This window comes from Bombina bombina, chromosome 7 (genome assembly GCF_027579735.1).
Source record: "Bombina bombina isolate aBomBom1 chromosome 7, aBomBom1.pri, whole genome shotgun sequence".
Lineage (NCBI taxonomy): Eukaryota > Metazoa > Chordata > Amphibia > Anura > Bombinatoridae > Bombina > Bombina bombina.
Window position 1 is genome coordinate 477,743,601 of NC_069505.1, and position 23,374 is coordinate 477,766,974.

Consider the following 23,374-nt stretch of genomic DNA (forward strand, 5'->3'; position numbering starts at 1 on the left):
GCTAGGTAGGCTCTACTCTCATGCCATCCTTGTTGAGTTTTATTCACGTGCTTAGGTTTGCTACACAAGGTGATTGTCTTGTCATATGACCATGATGCAAATATAACATGATTCACACACGTGATGTGACAGTGAGATACAGAATATGATAACAGGATACACACACACGTGATGTGACAGTGAGATACAGAATATGATAACAGGATACACACACACGTGATGTGACAGTGAGATACAGAATATAATAACAGGATACACACACGTGATGTGACAGTGAAATACAGAATATGATAACAGGATACACACACGTGATGTGACAGTGAGATACAGAATATGATAACAGGATACACACACGTGATATGACAGTGAGATACAGAATATGATAACAGGATACACACACGTGATGTGACAGTGAGATACAGAATATAATAACAGGATACACACACGTGATGTGACAGTGAGATACAGAATATGATAACAGTATACACACGTGATGTGACAGTGAGATACAGAATATGATAACAGGATACACACAGGTGATATGACAGTGAGATACAGAATATGATAACAGGATACACACACGTGATGTGACAGTGAGATACAGAATATAATAACAGGATACACACAGGTGATGTGACAGTGAGATACAGAATATGATAACAGGATACACACACACGTTATGTAACAGTGAGATACAGAATATGATAACAGGATACACACATGTGATGTGACAGTGAGATACAGAATATGATAACAGGATACACACACGTGATGTGACAGTGAGATACAGAATATGATAACAGGATACACACACGTGATGTGACAGTGAGATACAGAATATGATAACAGGATACGCACACGTGATGTGACAGTGAGATACAGAATATAATAACAGGATACACACACGTGATGTGACAGTGAGATACAGAATATGATAACAGGATACACACACGTGATGTGACAGTGAGATACAGAATATGATAACAGGATACACACACGTGATGTGACAGTGAGATACAGAATATGATAACAGGATACACACGTGATGTGACAGTGAGATACAGAATATGATAACAGGATACACACACGTGATGTGACAGTGAGATACAGAATATGATAACAGGATACACACACGTGATGTGACAGTGAGATACAGAATATGATAACAGGATACACACACGTGATGTGACAGTGAGATACAGAATATGATAACAGGATACACACGTGATGTGACAGTGAGATACAGAATATGATAACAGGATACACACACGTGATGTGACAGTGAGATACAGAATATGATAACAGGATACACACACGTGATGTGACAGTGAGATATAGAATATGATAACAGGATACGCACACGTGATGTGACAGTGAGATACAGGATACACTCACGTGATGTGAGAGGAGTCAGTGATGTTTGTACGTTTCTCTCTTGCAGCGCGTGACTAACTCACTGACAGCGAGTCAGATGACCGGGGACAAGATGACGACAGAGAGAATACTGACCCACACCCTGCAGATTATATGCCTGCTGACTGGGGAGGTGAGAGCTGATATGACATAATAACATCTGCCTGTCCCTGTGACCAGCTGTATTTGTTTATTTACACTTGTGTTTACTTTACATTCAAAATAGTTTGAAAATATTAGAATAGGCCGATTGCAGCCTGGCATTGTCCTCATTCATTTGTATATGGGGTATACTACATTTTTATTCCAACGGTCTCATTACAGTTTTTCGATTTGGAGCAGATACATATGTATACTTGGGTATATACATTAAAAGCATGAAGTTAAAGGGACATAAAACTCAACATTTTTCTTTTATGAACCAGATAGAGAATACAATTTCTCCTACATTGGTGTGTCCGGTCCACGGCTTCATCCTTACTTGTGGGGATATTCTCTTCCCCTACAGGAAATGGCAAAGAGAGCACACAGCAAGAGCTGTCCATATAGTCCCCCCTCTGGCTCCGCCCCCCAGTCATTCTCTTTGCCTGCTCTGAACAAGTAGCATCTCCACGGGGATGGTAAAGAGTATGTGGTGTTAGTTGTAGTTTTATTTCTTCTATCAAGAGTTTGTTATTTTAAAATAGTGCCGGTTTGTACTATATTTACTCTACAACAGAAAGTGATGAAGAGTTCTGTTAAAAGAGGAGTATGATTTTAGCAACAGTAACTAAAATCCATTGCTGTTCCCACGCAGGACTGTTGAAACCAGAGAACTTCAGTTGGGGGGAACAGTTTGCAGACTTTTCTGCTCCAGGTATGACTAGTCTCTTTTCTAACAAGACATAATAATGCTAGAAGACTGTCATTTTCCCTTATGGGATCGGTAAGCCATTTTCTTAGACTCATAACAGAATGAAGGCTTATAAATGGGCTCTATACTGGTTGAATTGTGGGCTAAATCGATTGATTTATATATTATTTATATGACTTTTGGAGTGTTTTGTGACTTTGAAACACCTTTGGGAACGTTTTTATTATGCCTGGCAGTTGTTTAGACACCTAATCTAGTCAGGAAGGCCCCTTCACTCTGGTATGCAGAGGGAGGAGGCCTCATTTTCGCGCCTCAGTTGCGCAGTTACTTTTGGAAGCAAGTGCATGCAGCTTCATGTGAGAGGGTCCTGTGGCCATAAAAACGATTTCAGGAAGGCTTATTTCTGTGTTGAATAACCCCCAAGGAAGGTAAAAGCTGCAGCAAAGGCTGTAGCAGGGACTGTAGTGGGTTTAAAATGGCAAATTGAACAATTAGCTCTGGTTTGCTCATTTAAGGGGTTAGATTTGGTGTGCAATACTTTCAAAAGATCGGATATTTCCTTCATAGTTTTTCAAACATTCAGAAATAAAGTGTGCTCTTTTTATTATTCAAAGAGACAGTAACGGTTTTGTTTAAAAATATATCTGTTGGTGCGAATCCAAGGGATTCTCTTGGAGTAAAATTAAAATTCCTAGGATACTCTCCTTTCTCCAAGAGGGTTTGGATAAAGGGTTGTCAGCGAGTTCTCTAAAAGGACCGATATCTGCTCTGTCTGTTTTGTTGCACAAACGTATGGCAGCAGTGCCAGATGTACAGGTATTTGTACAGGCCTTAGTCAGAATCAAGCCTGTCTACAGACCCATGACTCCTCCATGGAGTCTAAACTTAGTTCTTTCAGTTCTTCAAGGGGTTCCGTTTGAACCTTTACATTCTATAGATATTAAGTTACTATCTTGGAAAGTTCTGTTTTTGGTTGCTATTTCTTCTGCTAGAAGAGTTTCTGAATTGTCTGCTTTGCAGTGTACTTCACCCTATCTGGTATTCCATACAGATAAGGTTGTTTTGTGTACCAAACCTGGTTTTCTTCCAAAAGTGCTTTCCAACAGGAATATTAACCAGGAAATAGTTGTTCCTTCTCTGTGTCCGAATCCAGTTTCGAAGAAGGAACGTTTGTTACACAATTTAGATGTGGTCCGTGCTTTAAAATTCTATTTAGAAGCAACAAAGGATTTCAGACAGACTTCATCCTTGTTTGTCGTTTATTCTGGTAAGAGGAGAGGGCAGAAAGCTACTGCTACCTCTCTTTCTTTTTGGCTGAAAAGCATCATCCGATTGGCTTATGAGACTGCCGGACGGCAGCCTCCTGAACGAATTACAGCTCACTCTACTAGAGCTGTGGCTTCCACATGGGCCTTCAAGAACGAGGCTTCTGTTGATCAGATCTGTAAGGCAGCGACTTGGTCTTCTCTGCATACTTTTGCGAAATTTTACAAATTCGATACTTATGCTTCTTCGGGGGCTATTTTGGGAGAAAGGTTTTGCAAGCCGTGGTGCCTTCCGTTTAGGTAACCTGACTTGTTCCCTCCCTTCATCCGTGTCCTAAAGCTTTGGTATTGGTTCCCACAAGTAAGGATGAAGCCGTGGACCGGACACACCAATGTAGGAGAAAACAGAATTTATGCTTACCTGATAAATTTCTTTCTCCTACGGTGTGTCCGGTCCACGGCCCGCCCTGGCTTTTAGTCAGGTTTAAATTATTTTTATTCCATACACTACAGTCACCACGGCACCCGATAGTTTCTCCTTTTTCTCCTAACCGTCGGTCGAATGACTGGGGGGCGGAGCCAGAGGGGGGACTATATGGACAGCTCTTGCTGTGTGCTCTCTTTGCCATTTCCTGTAGGGGAAGAGAATATCCCCACAAGTAAGGATGAAGCCGTGGACCGGACACACCGTAGGAGAAAGAAATTTATCAGGTAAGCATAAATTCTGTTTTTTTTTTTAAAAGTTACCAATTTACTTCTGTAATCAAATTTTCTTTGTTCTCATGTTATTCTTTGTTAAAGAGATATCTAGATAGTTAGCGTGCACATGCTTGAAGCACTACATAACAGGAAATAGTGCTGCCATCTAGTGCTCTTGCTAATGTATAACATTATTATAAAACTGCTGCCATCTAGTGCTCTTGCTAATGTATAACATTGTTATAAAACTGCTGCCATCTAGTGCTCTTGCTAATGTATAACATTGTTATAAAACTGCTGCCATCTATTGCTACTGCTAATGTATAACAATGTTATAAAACTGCTGCCATCTTGTGCTCTTGCTAATGTATAACATTGTTATAAAACTGCTGCCATCTAGTGCTCTTGCTAATGTATAACATTGTTATAAAACTGCTGCCCTCTAGTGCTCTTGCTAATGTATAACATTGTTATAAAACTGCTGCCATATAGTGCTCCTGCTAATGTATAACATTGTTATAAAACTGCTGCCATCTAGTGCGCTTGCTAATGTATAACATTATTATAAAACTGCTGCCATCTAGTGCTCTTGCTAATGTATAACATTGCTATAAAACGACTGCCATCTAGTGCTATTGCTAATGTATAACATTGTTATAAAACTGCTGCCATCTAGTGCTCTTGCTAATATATAACATTGTTATAAAACTGCTGTTTATCTAGCGCTCTTGCTAATGTATAACATTATTATAAAACCGCTGCCATCTAGTGCTCTTGCTAATGTATAACATTGTTATAAAACTGCTACCATCTAGTGCTTTTGCTAATATATAACATTGTTATAAAACTGCTGCCATCTAGTGCTCTTGCTAATGTATAACATTGTTATTAAACTGCTGCCATCTAGGGCTCCTGCTAATGTATAACATTGTTATAAAACTGCTTCCATCTAGTGCTCTTGCTAATGTATAACATTGTTACAAAACTGCTACCATCTAGTGCTCTTGCTTATGTATAACATTATTATAAAACTGCTGCCATCTAGTGCTCTTGCTAATATATAACATTGTTATAAAACTGCTTCCATCTAGTGCTCTTGCTAATGTATAACATTGTTATTAAACTGCTGCCATCTAGTGCTCTTGCTAATGTATAACATTATTATACAACTGCTACCATCTAGTGCTCTTGCTAATGTATAACATTGTTATAAAACTGCTACCATCTAGTGCTCTTGCTAATGTAAAACATTATTATAAAACTGCTGCCATCTAGTGCTCTTGCTAATGTATAACATTGCTACAAAACAGCTGCCATATAGTGCTGGAAACATCTGCACACTCATAAGCTTACCCTCCTGCTTGTCAACAAAGGATAATAAGACAAATAAATACATTTGATAATAGAAGTACATTGGAAAGTTGTTTAAAATTGTAAGTTCTATCTAAATAGAGAAAGAAAAATAAAAGGTTTTATGTCCCTTTAAAATCTTCAATTAAAAAGTATATTATATTATTAAATTTTGGTGTTGAGGAGGTAATTTTGGAATTTCCATTCTTTTAACTTTAGGGGGCCTATTTATCAAATGTCTGTCCGACATGATCCGATCAGCGGATCAGGTCCGACAGACATCGCTGATTGCGGAGAGCAATACGCTCTCTGCATTCAGCATTGCACCAGCAGCTCTTGTGAACTGCTGGTGCAACGCCGCCCCCTGCAGATTCGTGGCCAATCAGCCGCTAGCAGGGGGTGTCAATCAACCCGATCGTATTTGATCGGGTTGATTTTGCGCGATCTCTGTCCGCCTCCTCAGAGCAGGCTGAAACACAGCCCTTCAAGCTCCATACGGAGCTTGATAAATGGACCCCTTGATGGCAAACTTTAACCCTTTAGTGACAGCTGACGTACCAGGTACGTCAGTGAAAAACTGTCACTTAATGACAATTGACGTACCTGGTACGTCAGCCGGTAAAACGAGCACTGCAAGCGATCGATGATCGCTTCATTTGCTCTAACTGTATTACTACAATGCCTGCATGTTGAGGCATTGTGCAATACGTAACTAAACTGCCGGGGAGCTTCAGATCTTAAACTCCCGGCAGTTTAGTGCATCGGAAGCATTTGATCGCTTCCGATGCTGGCCCCTGACATGCTGAGTGCCTTGTTGGGTAAAGGCACTCAGCATATGATGTTTTTAAAAAAAAAATAAAATAAAAAAAGGGAACATTTGAAATAAAATTAAATTTTTATATACTTTGCCTGCAGACAAGATGGTATCTGCAGGCAAGATGGTGCCGGGTGCTGCCCTTCTAAGGGCATGGCTTCAGTCTGGAGGGTGTTCCTAGCTTGCCTCATCATTAGAGGCAGGCTAGTAACATCCAATCAGAAATTGCCTCTAAATGTGATCACTTGTTAGAGTGATCACCATTTGGTTGATCAAGTCAATATTTGTAAATATTGACTATGACCACCATGGATCTGCCTCCCTCTCCTCACTTGTTGTTTAGTGAAGGAGAGAGACAGATCTGTATTGAGAGGGAGAGTGCCATTGCATTTAAATTTTGAAAAATATCAGACCCAAAGGCTCTTTTCAGAGCCACTCTGTTGTTGGTATATATATATAAATATATCATTTTTAACCCCATCTGTGCCATTGATCTCTGCATAAGCATTGATCTTGCACAGGAGCACACAGCAGCACCTTTTTTGCTGTCTGCATTTTTTTAGGGGTTAATTTAAAAATATAATTTTTTTAATTAATTTTTTAGATCACTGCTTTAGGCATTGATTATAGTTAATATTTTTAGGCGTTGATATCACTGCATTGATAATGACTCTTAGAAGAGCCTGTATAACACCTTCTGTGCGCAGATCACTGCTTTAGGCGGTGGTTAATATTTATTTAATTTTATTGTAAGACCCAAAGTCTCTTATAATAGCAATTAACCCCTTTTTTGCTGCAGATAACTGCTTTACCACTGCTTAGGCATTTATTTAAATTTATTTAATTTTTTTTGTAAGAGCCATTAACGTAGGTTCTGTGCGTAGATCACTGCTTAGGCATTGATTAATTTTATTGTAAGACCCAAAGCCATTAACCCCTTTTTGTGCCGCAGATCACTGCTTTAGGCATTGATATCACTGCTATTTAATTTGTTTGTAAAAGCCATTAACCCCTTTTCTGCAGCAGATCACTGCTTTAGGCATTGATATCACTGCTATTTTTTTTTTTTTTTTTTTTAAAAGCCATTAACCCCTTTTGTGCCGCAGATCACTGCTTTAGGCATTGATATCACTGCTATTTAATTTGTTTGTAAAAGCCATTAACCCCTTTTGTGCCGCAGATCACTGCTTTAGGCATTGATATCACTGCTATTTAATTTGTTTGTAAAAGCCATTAACCCCTTCTGTGTGTAGATCACTGCTTTAGGCATTAATATATATTTATAATGGCACAGCGTTTTTATACTGCTGACGAGGCTTATGCCATCCTGGCTTCAGATTCTGATGCCTCTGACGCAGGCTCTGATTTTGACCCTGGTCAGTGCTCAGATACATCATCTAGTGAAATAAGTGTATCTAGAAATGAATCTAGTGCTAGTGATGTATCTGTGGCTTCTGAGCCCCCTGCCAGAAGGAGACGTGTTGCTCCAGCTGCTGAGGAGTGGGTAGTGCCTAATCTCCAGAGGCCAGATATCCCTCCTTTCACAGAAAATCCTGGCATCAATCTGGATGTCACAGGATTTACCCCCCTTCAATTTATGCAGCTTTTTATGGGGGATGATGTTTTGGGGAACATTGTCTCCCAAACTAATGTGTATGCCCAGCAATTCCGTGCTGCTAAGCCTCAGTATTTTTGGGCAAAGCAGCAATGGGCCCCCATTGACGTGTCAGAATTTCTAAAATTCTGGGCACTCACAATGCTGATGGGCATAATCAAGAAGCCATCCATCCGCTCCTACTGGAGCACTAGCCCCATCTGCTGTACCCCCATTTACAGACAGTCTATGCCTAGGCAAAGGTATGAAATGATACTTCGTTTCATGCATTTTAATGACAACAGCCTTTGCCTCCCTAGGGAGCATCCCCAATTTGACAGGCTGTACAAGATCCGCCCCCTGATAACCCACTTCACTGCCAGGTTTGCAGAGGCTTATACACCTGGAAAGAATATCTGCGTAGATGAATCCCTGATGAAGTATAAGGGAAGGCTGGGATTCAAGCAGTATATTCCTTCCAAGCGCTCCAGGTATGGAGTGAAAGTGTATAAGCTCTGTGAGAGCGACAGTGGGTATACTCAGGCCTTCCGGGTGTATGAGGGAAAGGATACCCAGCTTGACCCTCCAGGTTGCCCAGAACATATGGGAATCAGTGGCAAGATTGTCTGGGACCTAATTCAACCCCTAATGAACAAAGGGTACCACTTGTATCTTGATAATTTCTATACAAGTGTCCTTTTATTCAAACTACTGTATTGTTTTGATACAGTAGCTTGCGGTACTATCCGCATAGGATTCCCAGAGCAACTGTCACGCACCCGGCTACGAAGAGGGGAGACCTCAGCTCTGCGCCAAGAGGAGCTCTTGGCAGTCAAATATAGAGACAAGAAGGATGTATACCTTCTCAGCACCATCCACACTGAAAGGACTGTGGAGGTCTCTGTACGTGGCACAGCTGAGGTCACAAACAAGCCAGTGTGCATCAAGGCCTATAACCGGCATATGGGTGGGGTTGATCTGGCAGATCAGCTGCTTCAACCCTACCTAATTATGCGGAAGACAAGGGCCTGGTACAAAAAGGTTGCAATTTATCTTATGCAAATTGCAACCTACAACGCTTTCTTGTTGAACAAAAAAGCAAATCCCGAAATGAAACTCACTTTTTTGCAGTTCCAGCTCCAGGTCATTTCGGTGATTTTGTACCAAGATGCACCTGCTCCCCAGGCGGTGATGGGGGAAAGCAGAGTTGGGGCTACCCACTTTATTTTTAAAATTCCTCATACTACCACACAGCAGAAACCACAAAAAAGATGCAGAGTCTGCTATAAAAGGGGGCTGAGAAAGGATACCACATTCTACTGTCCTGATTGCCCTGGACAACCTGGACTCTGCATTGGTGACTGCTTTAAACGCTACCATACATTGGTGAAATTTTAATTTTTTTTACATTTACTGTTCCTGAATTTATTTTATTTTTTTACTTTTACTGCTCCAGACTTTTTCTTTGCAATAATTTACAACAGGATCTCCTAAATTAGAGTAAAAAAGCAGTGTGTGTGTAAAACTGAAAATTGAAAAATTACCACCATACACTGTCTCCAATTTGTTTGGCTAAAACGGTTCCATCAAAGGCATCAAAGCACTCCATATACAATACTTTGGGGTGTCAACATTTCAAATATATACACTTTCATGCCAATAAATAGACCTGGGGTATGCGATTGGCCCCAAACTAAAGATAGGCCTATGAGAAGAAATACTCTCACTTTTAACTAAAATTACAAGACATAACAGAACCTTCCCAAACTTCTGGCAAACCTATACATGGGGGGTATAGGTGTACTCAGGAGGTCATATAGAAAACAACCTGTATTATGTTTTTGCAATAACTTACAACAGGCTCTCCTAAATTATAGTCAAACAATGTAAATCTGAAAATTAAAAAATTACCACCATACACTGTCTCCATTTTTTTTTGGCTAAAACGGTTCCATCAAAGGCATCAAAGCACTACATATACAATACCTTGGGGTGTCTACATTTCAAATATATAAACTTTCATGACAATAAATAGTCCTGGGGTAATGCGCTTGGCCCCAAACTAAAGATAGGCCTATCAGAAGAAATACTCTCACTTTTAACTAAAATTGCAAGTCATAAAATTGTAACAGAACCTTCCCAAAATCCTGGCAAACCTATACATGGGGGGCATAGGTGTACTCAGGAGGTCTTACAGAAAACAACCTGGACTGTTTTCTTGCAATAACTTTTACCACATTCTCCAAAATCACAGCCAAAAAGCAATGTGTGTGTAAAAATAAAAAATACCACCACACACATTCTCCAAAGACTGGCGATTGAATTAGTGCATGGAAAGTGTTAAAATACCAGCATTTGAAATACCCTAGGGTGTCTACTTTTCAAAAATATATGGTTTGTTGGGGGTAAATTACATTGGCTGGCTTCAGAAATGTTCCAAATAGGACATGGGTGCATGATGACAGATGTGAAAATTTCAAGTTGGAAAACTGGAATGCGCCCCCTAAAAATAAGGCCTTTTAGCCCCCAGGGAACCCAACACACCTATACATGGGTGGTATCACTGTACTCAGGAGATGTTGTTGAACACATGTTGAGGTGTTTTTTGACAGTAACACATAACAGGAATTGAGAATCCATGCCTAAAGTACAATGTGTATGAAAAATAACAAAAAAAATGACTACCCAAAAGTTTGCCAAAGACTGGTGTTTGAATTAGTGCATGGAAAGTGTTAAAATACCAGCATTTGAAATACCCTAGGGTGTCTACTTTTCAAAAATATATGGTTTGTTGGGGGTAAATTACATTGGCTGGCTTCAGAAATGTTCCAAATAGGACATGGGTGCATGATGACAGATGTGAAAATTTCAAGTTGGAAAACTGGAATGCGCCCCCTAAAAATAAGGCCTTTTAGCCCCCAGGGAACCCAACACACCTATACATGGGTGGTATCACTGTACTCGGGAGATGTTGTTGAACACATATTGAGGTGTTTTTTGACAGTAACACATAACAGGAATTGAGAATCCATGCCTAAAGTACAATGTGTATGAAAAATAACACAAAAAAATGACTACCTAAAAGTTTGCCAAAGACTGGTGCTTGAATTAGTGCATGGAAAGTGTTAAAATACCAGCATTTGAAATACCCTAGGGTGTCTACTTTTCAAAAATATATGGTTTGTTGGGGGTAAATTACATTGGCTGGCTTCAGAAATGTTCCAAATAGGACATGGGTGCATGATGACAGATGTGAAAATTTCAAGTTGGAAAACTGGAATGCGCCCCCTAAAAATAAGGCCTTTTAGCCCCCAGGGAACCCAACACACCTATACATGGGTGGTATCACTGTACTCAGGAGATGTTGTTGAACACATATTGAGGTGTTTTTTGACAGTAACACATAACAGGAATTGAGAATCCATGCCTAAAGTACAATGTGTATGAAAAATAACACAAAAAAATGACTACCCAAAAGTTTGCCAAAGACTGGTGCTTGAATTAGTGCATGGAAAGTGTTAAAATACCAGCATTTGAAATACCCTAGGGTGTCTACTTTTCAAAAATATATGGTTTGTTGGGGGTAAATTACATTGGCTGGCTTCAGAAATGTTCCAAATAGGACATGGGTGCATGATGACAGATGTGAAAATTTCAAGTTGGAAAACTGGAATGCGCCCCCTAAAAATAAGGCCTTTTAGCCCCCAGGGAACCCAACACACCTATACATGGGTGGTATCACTGTACTCAGGAGATGTTGTTGAACACATATTGAGGTGTTTTTTTGACAGTAACACATAACAGGAATTGAGAATCCATGCCTAAAGTACAATGTGTATGAAAAATAACAAAAAAAATGACTACCCAAAAGTTTGCCAAAGACTGGTGCTTGAATTAGTGCATGGAAAGTGTTAAAATACCAGCATTTGAAATACCCTAGGGTGTCTACTTTTCAAAAATATATGGTTTGTTGGGAGTAAATTACATTGGCTGGCTTCAGAAATGTTCCAAATAGGACATGGGTGCATGATGACAGATGTGAAAATTTCAAGTTGGAAAACTGGAATGCGCCCCCTAAAAATAAGGCCTTTTAGCCCCCAGGGAACCCAACACACCTATACATGGGTGGTATCACTGTACTCAGGAGATTTTGTTGAACACATATTGAGGTGTTTTTTGACAGTAACACATAACAGGAATTGAGAATCCATGCCTAAAGTACAATGTGTATGAAAAATAACACAAAAAAATGACTACCCAAAAGTTTGCCAAAGACTGGTGCTTGAAGTAGTGCATGGAAAGTGTTAAAATACCAGCATTTGAAATACCCTAGGGTGTCTACTTTTCAAAAATATATGGTTTGTTGGGGATAAATTACATTGGCTGGCTTCATAAATGTTCCAAATAGGACATGGCTGCATGATGACAGATGTGAAAATTCCAAGTTGGAAAACTGGAATGCACTACCTAAAAATAAGGCCTTTTAGCCCCCAGAGAACCTGACACACCTATACATGGGTGGTATCACTGTACTCAGGAGATGTTGCTGAACACATATTGGGGTGTTATTTGGTAGTAACCCTTAACATTCTCAGTACATGTATTCTTAAATTGCTATTTTGTCAAAAATTCACCACTTATTTTTTTTTCTTTAAAAACTTTGGCATTGATTGGTGCTAAAATGGTTGCATGAAGAGAGTCAAAATACCCCAAGTTTAATACCTTAGGTTGTCTTCTTTTTAAAAATATATACATGTGAAGGATTATTCAGTGATTCCTGACAGATATCAGTGTTCCAATGTAACTATCTCTAGTTTTGAAAAAAAATGTTTTGGAAATAGCAGTGTGCTACTTGTACTTATTGCCCTATAACTTGCAAAAAAAACAAGGGGCATATAAACATTGGATATTTCTAAACTCAGGACAAAAAATTGAAACTATTTAGCATGTTTTTTTTGGTGGTTGTAGATGTGTAATAGATTTTGGGGGTCAAAGTTAGAAAAAGTGTGTTTTTTTCCATTTTTTCCTCATACTTTATATTTTTTTTTATAGTAAATTATAAGATATGATGAAAATAATGGTATCTTTAGAAAGTTCATGTAATGGCGAGAAAAACGGTATATAATATGTGTGGGTACAGTAAATGAATAAGAGGAAAATTACAGCTAAACACAAACTGCAGAAATGTAAAAATAGCCATTGTCATTAAGGGTAAGAAATTTGAAAAATGGTCCGGTCATTAAGGGGTTAAAGGGACACTGAACCCATATTTTTTTCTTTTATGATTCAGATAGAAAAGCAATTTTAAACAGCTTTCCAATTTACTTCCATTAACAAAATGTGCACAGTCTTTTTATATTTACACTTTTTGAGTCACCAGCTCCTAGCATGTGCAAGAATTCACAGAGTATAAGTACATGCATTTGTGATTGACTCATGGCTGTCACATGGTACATGTATGATTTGTGATTGGCTGATGGCTGTCACATGGTACGTGTATGCATTTGTGATTGGCTGATAGCTGCCACATGGTACAGGGGGAGTGGAAATAGACATAACTTTGAAATTTGTCAGAAAAAAATCTACTACTCATTTCAAGTGCTATTGTCTTTTTATCATGCATTTGTTTATTATGCAAATCTAGTGTATTTATTTGTCTTTTTTGCTGCCTAAATTTAAACTCAATTGCAAGTCAAATTTCAGTGAGTGAACCACACAAATTATGTTTTTTTTTTTTTCTCAGAAGGCCCAGTAGATTCAGAATATACCTTTATTATACTAATATTTCATTGCATGTGAAAAGTTTGCAACAAAAAATCTTAAAAGAAATGTTATTTATGTTAAGATTTTAGTAAATTACATTAAAAATAGTTTGGTGCATACTGTTGCTTCTGTTATCCCCTTGCTAAATTGTTATCAAGAGAATTCAAATTTGAAAGAGAAGCCCATACAGGTTTTTGGTGGTTATTATTATAATTATTATTATCAGTTATTTGTAGAGCAACAACAAAATCCACAGCCCTATAAACATAGGTATAACATGCAATGGTAACATTTAAAGGACCCAAGAGTTGCACTTTTGTAAATCAGCTCTCATGAAGGTGATCTACAAAATTTTCGCTTTGAGGGGGAGTAGGATGGGAAGGTTGGATCAAGAGAAGTCCTTGTCAGTGAGACGCAGCCATATACCTATAGTCACATTGGGCAAGGAGTCCACGTCTGGTTTCTTTCATCACCCTTAGGTAGACTTTCCCCAAGGTCATAATACACCTCACTGAAGAGGCCCAAAGGAGGCCAAATGATCGTCTTGGGTTGCCATTTCCCTTGTTCCGAGGAGAATTGCCTGGTATTTCAGAGCTGAACCTACCTTTTAAGATGGGATCAGACTCATATACTTCAGAAAAATTCTTCTTCTGTGGAAAGCACAATTAGGCAAAAAGAAGCTACTCCCAGGTAGTAACTGGGCCATAGAACAAACCACTGAACTGTTGTTCGTTCCTGGGAGATTAATCCTCTTTCTCTATGTATTTGTATATGACCCTGGGGAAAGTCTCCCTAAGGGTAACGGGTAAAAGTGTGTGACAGAACCAGTCCGTGCTGAATTAGATGTGTGTGTGTTTCAGGTGCCTATAAAGTGTGATGATGTTGCCGTGTATTTCTCTATGGAGGAGTGGGAGTATATAGAGGGACACAAGAGTCATTACAAGGACATCATGTTGGAGACCCTTAATAAACCCCAGACTACTGAGATCCAAGCACACAAGAACTCAGGTAACACTGATTTTATTATATGTTAAAACTGTGTATTTTAAAGTGATTTCCTAATAAGTTAGCTAGCTTTTACTGTGCATAGAGCATAGGGATAATACATATGTATGCCTTATGCACTTAATTTCTGACAACGTACCTGCTCAGAGAACCAGGAATGACGCGTTTCACTTTGGCAATTATGCAAATGGGGCAACACCAAATCTGCTCCATTACAGGCAGGATACACATCACATCTGACTCTGTGTCTGATTGTAGGTGCACTGGGCATACATACATATGCTGTGTATGGCCCATATACAGTAAACGGTATCCCTGAAGCACTGATAGATTGTAGTAGAAATATTGTTTTCTAACACAGTGCAAAATGCTTCTATATAAAAAAACTGAAATGCGCTGATACACATCTTAATTTTGTGTCTTTAAATTATAATTCTCCAAAGAACAGTAAGAGCAGTAATCAAAAATATTATAACTATCAACAATTATAATAATAAATACTTCTTGTATGAGGGCAATGGTCACCATAATTCTTTCAGTTCTTGATGATATTATTAATATTATATCTAATGGCTGGCTCTCCAGATGTTTTAGAACTACACTTCCCATTATGCTTAAGTTTCTTTAAGCTGCCTAAGCATCATGGGAAATGTAGTTTTAAACCATCTGGAGAGCCAAGGTTGCTGACCCCTGGGCAAGTAGATCTGGCTGATTTTGAGTTCTGGGGGCAATAGGGGGCGTGTGTAAAGAAATAAGGCTGATTATCCATCAGTACCAATAAAGTAGCATCTCTGAATTTAAGTGGCAAAGTTTTGGAGCTGAATACATAAAAAACTTGAACCACACCTTATATATGGAGAAATAAGAAATTCTCTATACCTATAGTGTGTATATAGTAGCCTGGGCTCTTTATTCGGCCCCCACTTCAACTATCTCTTGATTACAAAGCTTTTCTATAACAAATACTGCAATATTGACAAGATCAGTATAGGTGATGGTTTCCATAAGCAAAATTAGCTATTTCAAATGATTGTCCCATGTATCACGCTAAAGGCCACCAATGGTTAGTTATCCAGGTTACTACCCATGCAAAATAAAAAAAAAAAGGCAAATTGGACACTAAACAGTTTTGTTTCATGCCTCTGCTGCCTTAGATTGAACCTGCCCTGGTTTTCATAATGTGCATCATGTGAGAGTGAGATAAAGGTTCTCTATACACTGGGCCAAATGGCCTGCAAATGTATATATGTTTAAAGGGACAGTCAAGTCCAAATTAAACGTTCATGATTCAGATAGAGCAGCAACTTTCTAATTTACTCCTATTATCAATTTTTCTTCATTCTCTTGGTATCTTTATTTGAAAAAGCAGGAATGTATGTAGGAGCTGGCCAATTTTTGGTTCAGCACCTGGGTAGCGCTTTCTGATTGGTGTCTAAATTAAGCCACCAATCAGCAAGCGCTACCCAGGTGCTGAACCAAAAATGGGCCAGCTTCTAAGCTTATATTCTTTCTTTTTCAAATAAAGATACCAAGAGAACGAAGAATAATTGATAATAGGAGTACATTTTAAAGTTGCTGCTCTATCTGAATCATGAACGTTTCATTTTGACTAGACATACTTTCTTAAGGTTTTAATTTAAAAATATTAACACAATACTGTACAATAAGGTGTTTCACAATTGCTAAACATATGCAAGGAGTGAGTGGGGTAGTGGATGTGGGCAGGTGATATTTTGGCCTGGCTAGTAGCTTAGGACTTAAAATTTTGAGCCCGGACAAATGTGTGTTCACAAGAGCTTCAGCCTTATCAGTATGCCAAATGTGTGTTCACAAGAGCTTCAGTCTTATCAATATGCCAGATGTGTGTTCACAAGAGCTTCAGCCTTATCAATATGCCAAATGTGCATTCACAAGAGCTTCAGCCTTATCAATATGCTAAATGTGCGTTCACAAGAGCTTCAGCCTTATCAATATGCCAAATGTGTGTTCACAAGAGCTTCAGCATATAAGTAACTGATGCCAAATGTGCATTCACAAAAGCTTCAGCGTATAAGTAACTGATGCCAAATGTGCATTCACAAAAGCTTCAGCATATAAGTAACTGATGCCAAATGTGCGTTCACAAGAGCTTCAGCATATAAGTAACTGATGACAAATGTGTGTTCACAAGAGCTTCAGCATATAAGTAACTGATGCCAAATGTGTTTTCACAAGATCTTCCGCATATAAGTAACTGATGCCAAATGTGCATTCACAAAAGCTTCAGCATATAAGTTACTGATACCAAATGTGCGTTCACAAGAGCTTCAGCATATAAGTAACTGATGACAAATGTGTGTTCACAAGAGCTTCAGCATATAAGTAACTGATGCCAAATGTGTTTTCACAAGATCTTCCGCATATAAGTAACTGATGCCAAATGTGTGTTCACAAAAGCCTCAGAATATAAGTTACTGATGCCAAATGTGTGTTCACAAAAGCTTCAGAATATAATTAACTGATGCCAAATGTGTGTTCACAAAAGCTTCAGAATATAAGTAACTGATGCCAAATTTGTGTTCACAAAAGCTTCAGAATATAAGTAACTGATGCCAAATGTGCGTTCACAAGAGCTTCAGCATATAAGTAACTGATGCCAAATGTGTGTTCACAAGAGCTTCAGCATATAAGTAACTGATGCCAAATGTGCGTTCACAAAAGCTGCAGCATATAAGTAACTGATGCCAAATGTGCATTCACAAGAGCTTCAGCATATAAGTAACTGATGCCAAATGTGTGTTCACAAGAGCTTCAGCATATAACTGATGCCAAATGTGCGTTCACAAGAGCTTCAGCATATAAGTAACTGATGCCAAATGTGTGTTCACAAGAGCTTCAGCATATAAGTAACTGATGCCATATGTGTATTCACAAGAGCTTTAGCATATAAGTAACTGATGCCAAATGTGTGTTCACAAGAGCTTCAGCATATAAGTGATACCAAATGTGCGTTCACAAGAGCTTCAGCATATAAGTAACTGATGCCAAATGTGTGTTCACAAGAGCTTCAGCATATAAGTAACTGATGCCAAATGTGTATTCACAAGAGCTTTAGCATATAAGTAACTGATGCCAAATGTGTGTTCACAAGAACTTCAGCATATAAGTAACTGATGCCAAATGTGTGTTCACAAGAGCTTCAGCATATAAGTAACTGATGCCATATGTGTATTCACAAGAGCTTTAGCATATAAGTAACTGATGCCAAATGTGTGTTCACAAGAGCTTCAGCATATAAGTAACTGATGCCAAATGTCTGTTCACAAGAGCTTCAGCCTTATCAGTATGCCAAATGTGTGTTCACAAGAGCTTCAGTCTTATCAATATGCCAGATGTGTGTTCACAAGAGCTTCAGCCTTATCAATATGCCAAATGTGTGTTCACAAGAGCTTCAGCCTTATCAATATGCCAAATGTGCATTCACAAGAGCTTCAGCCTTATCAATATGCTAAATGTGCGTTCACAAGAGCTTCAGCCTTATCAATATGCCAAATGTGTGTTCACAAGAGCTTCAGCATATAAGTAACTGATGCCAAATGTGCATTCACAAAAGCTTCAGCGTATAAGTAACTGATGCCAAATGTGCATTCACAAAAGCTTCAGCATATAAGTAACTGATGCCAAATGTGCGTTCACAAGAGCTTCAGCATATAAGTAACTGATGACAAATGTGTGTTCACAAGAGCTTCAGCATATAAGTAACTGATGCCAAATGTGTTTTCACAAGATCTTCCGCATATAAGTAACTGATGCCAAATGTGCATTCACAAAAGCTTCAGCATATAAGTTACTGATACCAAATGTGCGTTCACAAGAGCTTCAGCATATAAGTAACTGATGACAAATGTGTGTTCACAAGAGCTTCAGCATATAAGTAACTGATGCCAAATGTGTTTTCACAAGATCTTCCGCATATAAGTAACTGATGCCAAATGTGTGTTCACAAAAGCCTCAGAATATAAGTTACTGATGCCAAATGTGTGTTCACAAAAGCTTCAGAATATAATTAACTGATGCCAAATGTGTGTTCACAAAAGCTTCAGAATATAAGTAACTGATGCCAAATTTGTGTTCACAAAAGCTTCAGAATATAAGTAACTGATGCCAAATGTGCGTTCACAAGAGCTTCAGCATATAAGTAACTGATGCCAAATGTGTGTTCACAAGAGCTTCAGCATATAAGTAACTGATGCCAAATGTGCGTTCACAAAAGCTGCAGCATATAAGTAACTGATGCCAAATGTGCATTCACAAGAGCTTCAGCATATAAGTAACTGATGCCAAATGTGTGTTCACAAGAGCTTCAGCATATAACTGATGCCAAATGTGCGTTCACAAGAGCTTCAGCATATAAGTAACTGATGCCAAATGTGTGTTCACAAGAGCTTCAGCATATAAGTAACTGATGCCATATGTGTATTCACAAGAGCTTTAGCATATAAGTAACTGATGCCAAATGTGTGTTCACAAGAGCTTCAGCATATAAGTGATACCAAATGTGCGTTCACAAGAGCTTCAGCATATAAGTAACTGATGCCAAATGTGTGTTCACAAGAGCTTCAGCATATAAGTAACTGATGCCATATGTGTATTCACAAGAGCTTTAGCATATAAGTAACTGATGCCAAATGTGTGTTCACAAGAACTTCAGCATATAAGTAACTGATGCCAAATGTGTGTTCACAAGAGCTTCAGCATATAAGTAACTGATGCCATATGTGTATTCACAAGAGCTTTAGCATATAAGTAACTGATGCCAAATGTGTGTTCACAAGAGCTTCAGCATATAAGTAACTGATGCCAAATGTCTGTTCACAAGAGCTTCAGCATATAAGTAACTGATGCCAAATGTCTGTTCACAAGAGCTTCATTATATAAGTAACTGATGCCAAATGTGCGTTCACAAGAGCTTCAGCATATAAGTAACTGATGCCAAATGTCTGTTCACAAGAGCTTCATTATATAAGTAACTGATGCCAAATGTGTGATCACAAGAGCCTGAGCATATAAGTAACTGATGCCAAATGTGTGTTCACAAGAGCTTCAGCATATAAGTAACTGATGCCAAATGTGTTTTCACAAGAGCTTCCGCATATAAGTAACTGATGCCAAATGTGCGTTCACAAAAGCTTCAGCATATAAGTAACTGATACCGAATGTGCGTTCACAAGAGCCTCAGCATATAAGTAACTGATGCCAAATGTGTGTTCACAAGAGCTTCAGCATATAAGTAACTGATGCCAAATGTGTTTTCACAAGAGCTTCCGCATATAAGTAACTGATGCCAAATGTGTGTTCAAAAAAGCTTCAGAATATAAGTTACTGATGCCAAATGTGTGTTTTCAAAAGCTTCAGAATATAAGTAACTGATGCCAAATGTGTGTTCACAAAAGCTTCAGAATATAAGTAACTGATGCCAAATTTGTGTTCACAAAAGCTTCAGAATATAAGTAACTGATGCCAAATGTGTGTTCACAAGAGCTTCAGCATATAAGTAACTGATGCCAAATGTGCATTCACAAGAGCTTCAGCAAATAAGTAACTGATGCCAAATGTGTGATCACAAGAGCCTGAGCATATAAGTAACTGATGCCAAATGTGTGTTCACAAGAGCTTCAGCATATAAATAACTGATGCCAAATGTGCGTTCACAAGAGCTTCAGCATATATGTAACTGATGCCAAATGTGCATTCACAAGAGCTTCAGCATATAAGTAACTGATGCCAAATGTGTGTTCACAAGAGCTTCAGCATATAAGTAACTGATGCCAAATGTGTGTTCACAAGAGCTTCAGCATATAAGTAACTGATGCCAAATGTGCATTCACAAGAGCTTCAGCAAATAAGTAACTGATGCCAAATGTGTGATCACAAGAGCCTGAGCATATAAGTAACTGATGCCAAATGTGTGTTCACAAGAGCTTCAGCATATAAGTAACTGATGCCAAATGTGCATTCACAAGAGCTTCAGCAAATAAGTAACTGATGCCAAATGTGTGATCACAAGAGCCTGAGCATATAAGTAACTGATGCCAAATGTGTGTTCACAAGAGCTTCAGCATATAAATAACTGATGCCAAATGTGCGTTCACAAGAGCTTCAGCATATAAGTAACTGATGCCAAATGTGCATTCACAAGAGCTTCAGCATATAAGTAACTGATGCCAAATGTGTGTTCACAAGAGCTTCAGCATATAAGTGATGCCAAATGTGCGTTCACAAGAGCTTCAGCATATAAGTAACTGATGCCAAATGTGTGTTCACAAGAGCTTCAGCATATAAGTAACTGATGCCATATGTGTATTCACAAGAGCTTCAGCATATAAGTAACTGATGCCAAATGTGTGTTCACAAGAGCTTCAGCATATAAGTAACTGATGCAAAATGTCTGTTCTCAAGAGCTTCAGAATATAAGTTACTGATGCCAAATGTGTGTTCACAAGAGCTTCCGCATATAAGTAACTGATGCCAAATGTGTGTTCACAAAAGCTTCAGAATATAAGTTACTGATACCAAATGTGTGTTCACAAAAGCTTCAGAATATAAGTAACTGATGCCAAATGTGTGTTCACAAAAGCTTCAGCCTTATCCATATGCCAAATGTGTGTTCACAAGAGCTTCAGTCTTATCAATATGCCAAATGTGTGTTCACAAGAGCTTCAGTCTTATCAATATGCCAAATCTGTGTTCACAAGAGCTTCAGCATATAAGTAACTGATGCCAAATGTGCATTCACAAAAGCTTCAGCATATAAGTAACTGATGCCAAATGTGCATTCACAAAAGCTTCAGCATAAAAGTAACTGATGCCAAATGTGCGTTCACAAAAGCTTCAGCATATAAGTAACTGATACCAAATGTGCGTTCACAAGAGCTTCAGCATATAAGTAACTGATGCCAAATGTGTTTTCACCAGAGCTTCCGCATATAAGTAACTGATGCCAAATGTGTGTTCAAAAAAGCTTCAAAATATAAGTTACTGATGCCAAATGTGTGTTTTCAAAAGCTTCAGAATATAAGTAACTGATGCCAAATGTGTGTTCACAAAAGCTTCAGAATATAAGTAACTGATGCCAAATTTGTGTTCACGAAAGCTTCAGAATATAAGTAACTGATGCCAAATGTGCGTTCACAAGAGCTTCAGCAAATAAGTAACTGATGCCAAATGTGTGGTCACAAGAGCCTAAGCATATAAGTAACTGATGCCAAATGTGTGTTCACAAGAGCTTCAGCATATAAGTAACTCATGCCAAATGTGTGTTCACAAGAGCTTCAGCATATAAGTAACTGATGCCAAATATGCATTCACAAGAGCTTCAGCATATAAGTAACTGATGCCAAATGTGTGTTCACAAGAGCTTCAGCATATAAGTGATGCCAAATGTGCGTTCACAAGAGCTTCAGCATATAAGTAACTGATGCCAAATGTGTGTTCACAAGAGCTTCAGCATATAAGTAACTGATGCCAAATGTCTGTTCACAAGAGCTTCAGCATATAAGTAACTGATGCCAAATGTCTGTTCACAAGAGCTTCAGCATATAAGTAACTGATGCCAAATGTCTGTTCACAAGAGCTTCAGCATATAAGTAACTGATGCCAAATGTCTGTTCACAAGAGCTTCAGCAAATAAGTAACTGATGCCAAATGTGTGATCGCAAGAGCCTGAGCATATAAGTAACTGATGCCAAATGTGTGTTCACAAGAGCTTCAGCATATAAGTAACTGATGCCAAATGTGTGTTCACAAGAGCTTCAGCATATAAGTAACTGATGCCAAATGTGCATTCACAAGAGCTTCAGCATATAAGTAACTGATGCCAAATGTGTGTTCACAAGAGCTTCAGAGCTTCAGCATATAAGTGATGCCAAATGTGCGTTCACAAGACCTTCAGCATATAAGTAACTGATGCCAAATGTGTGTTCACAAGAGCTTCAGCATATAAGTAACTGATGCCAAATGTGTGTTCACAAGAGCTTCAGCATATAAGTAACTGATGCCAAATGTGTGTTCACAAGAGCTTCAGCATATAAGTAACTGATGCCAAATGTCTGTTCACAAGAGCTTCAGCATATAAGTAACTGATGCCAAATGTCTGTTCACAAGAGCTTCAGCATATAAGTAACTGATGATAAATGTGTGTTCACAAGAGCTTCAGCATATAAGTAACTGATGATAAATGTGTGTTCACAAGAGCTTCAGCATATAGGTAACTGATGCCAAATGTGCATTCACAAGAGCTTCAGCATATAAGTGATGCCAAATGTGTCACAAGAGCTTCAGCATATAAGTAACTGATGCCAAATGTGTGTTCACAAGAGCTTCAGCATATAAGTAACTGATGATAAATGTGTGTTCACAAGAGCTTCAGCATATAAGAAACTGATACCAAATGTGTGTTCACAAGAGCTTCAGCATATAAGAAACTGATACCAAATGTGTGTTCACAAGAGCTTCAGCATATAATTAACTGATGCCAAATGTGTGTTCACAAGAGCTTCAGCATATAAGTAACTGATGCCAAATGTGTTTTCACAAAAGCTTCAGAATATAAGTAACTGATGCCAAATGTGCGTTCACAA

General features: G+C 38.5%; 1 protein-coding gene across 2 annotated transcripts in view; it reads left to right on the forward strand.

Moving 5' to 3' along the window:
- Positions 1-23,374, forward strand: part of LOC128666779 (zinc finger protein OZF-like) — a 74,630-nt gene that overhangs the window by 12,163 nt on the left and 39,093 nt on the right. The window contains exons 3-4 of one of the 2 annotated variants that reach the window (XM_053721570.1): positions 1,442-1,546; positions 14,612-14,759. In XM_053721570.1, coding sequence (XP_053577545.1) covers positions 1,442-1,546; positions 14,612-14,759 — 253 coding nt within the window. The remainder of the gene's footprint in view (positions 1-1,441; positions 1,547-14,611; positions 14,760-23,374) is intronic. The other variant, XM_053721571.1, reaches the window with a different exon arrangement.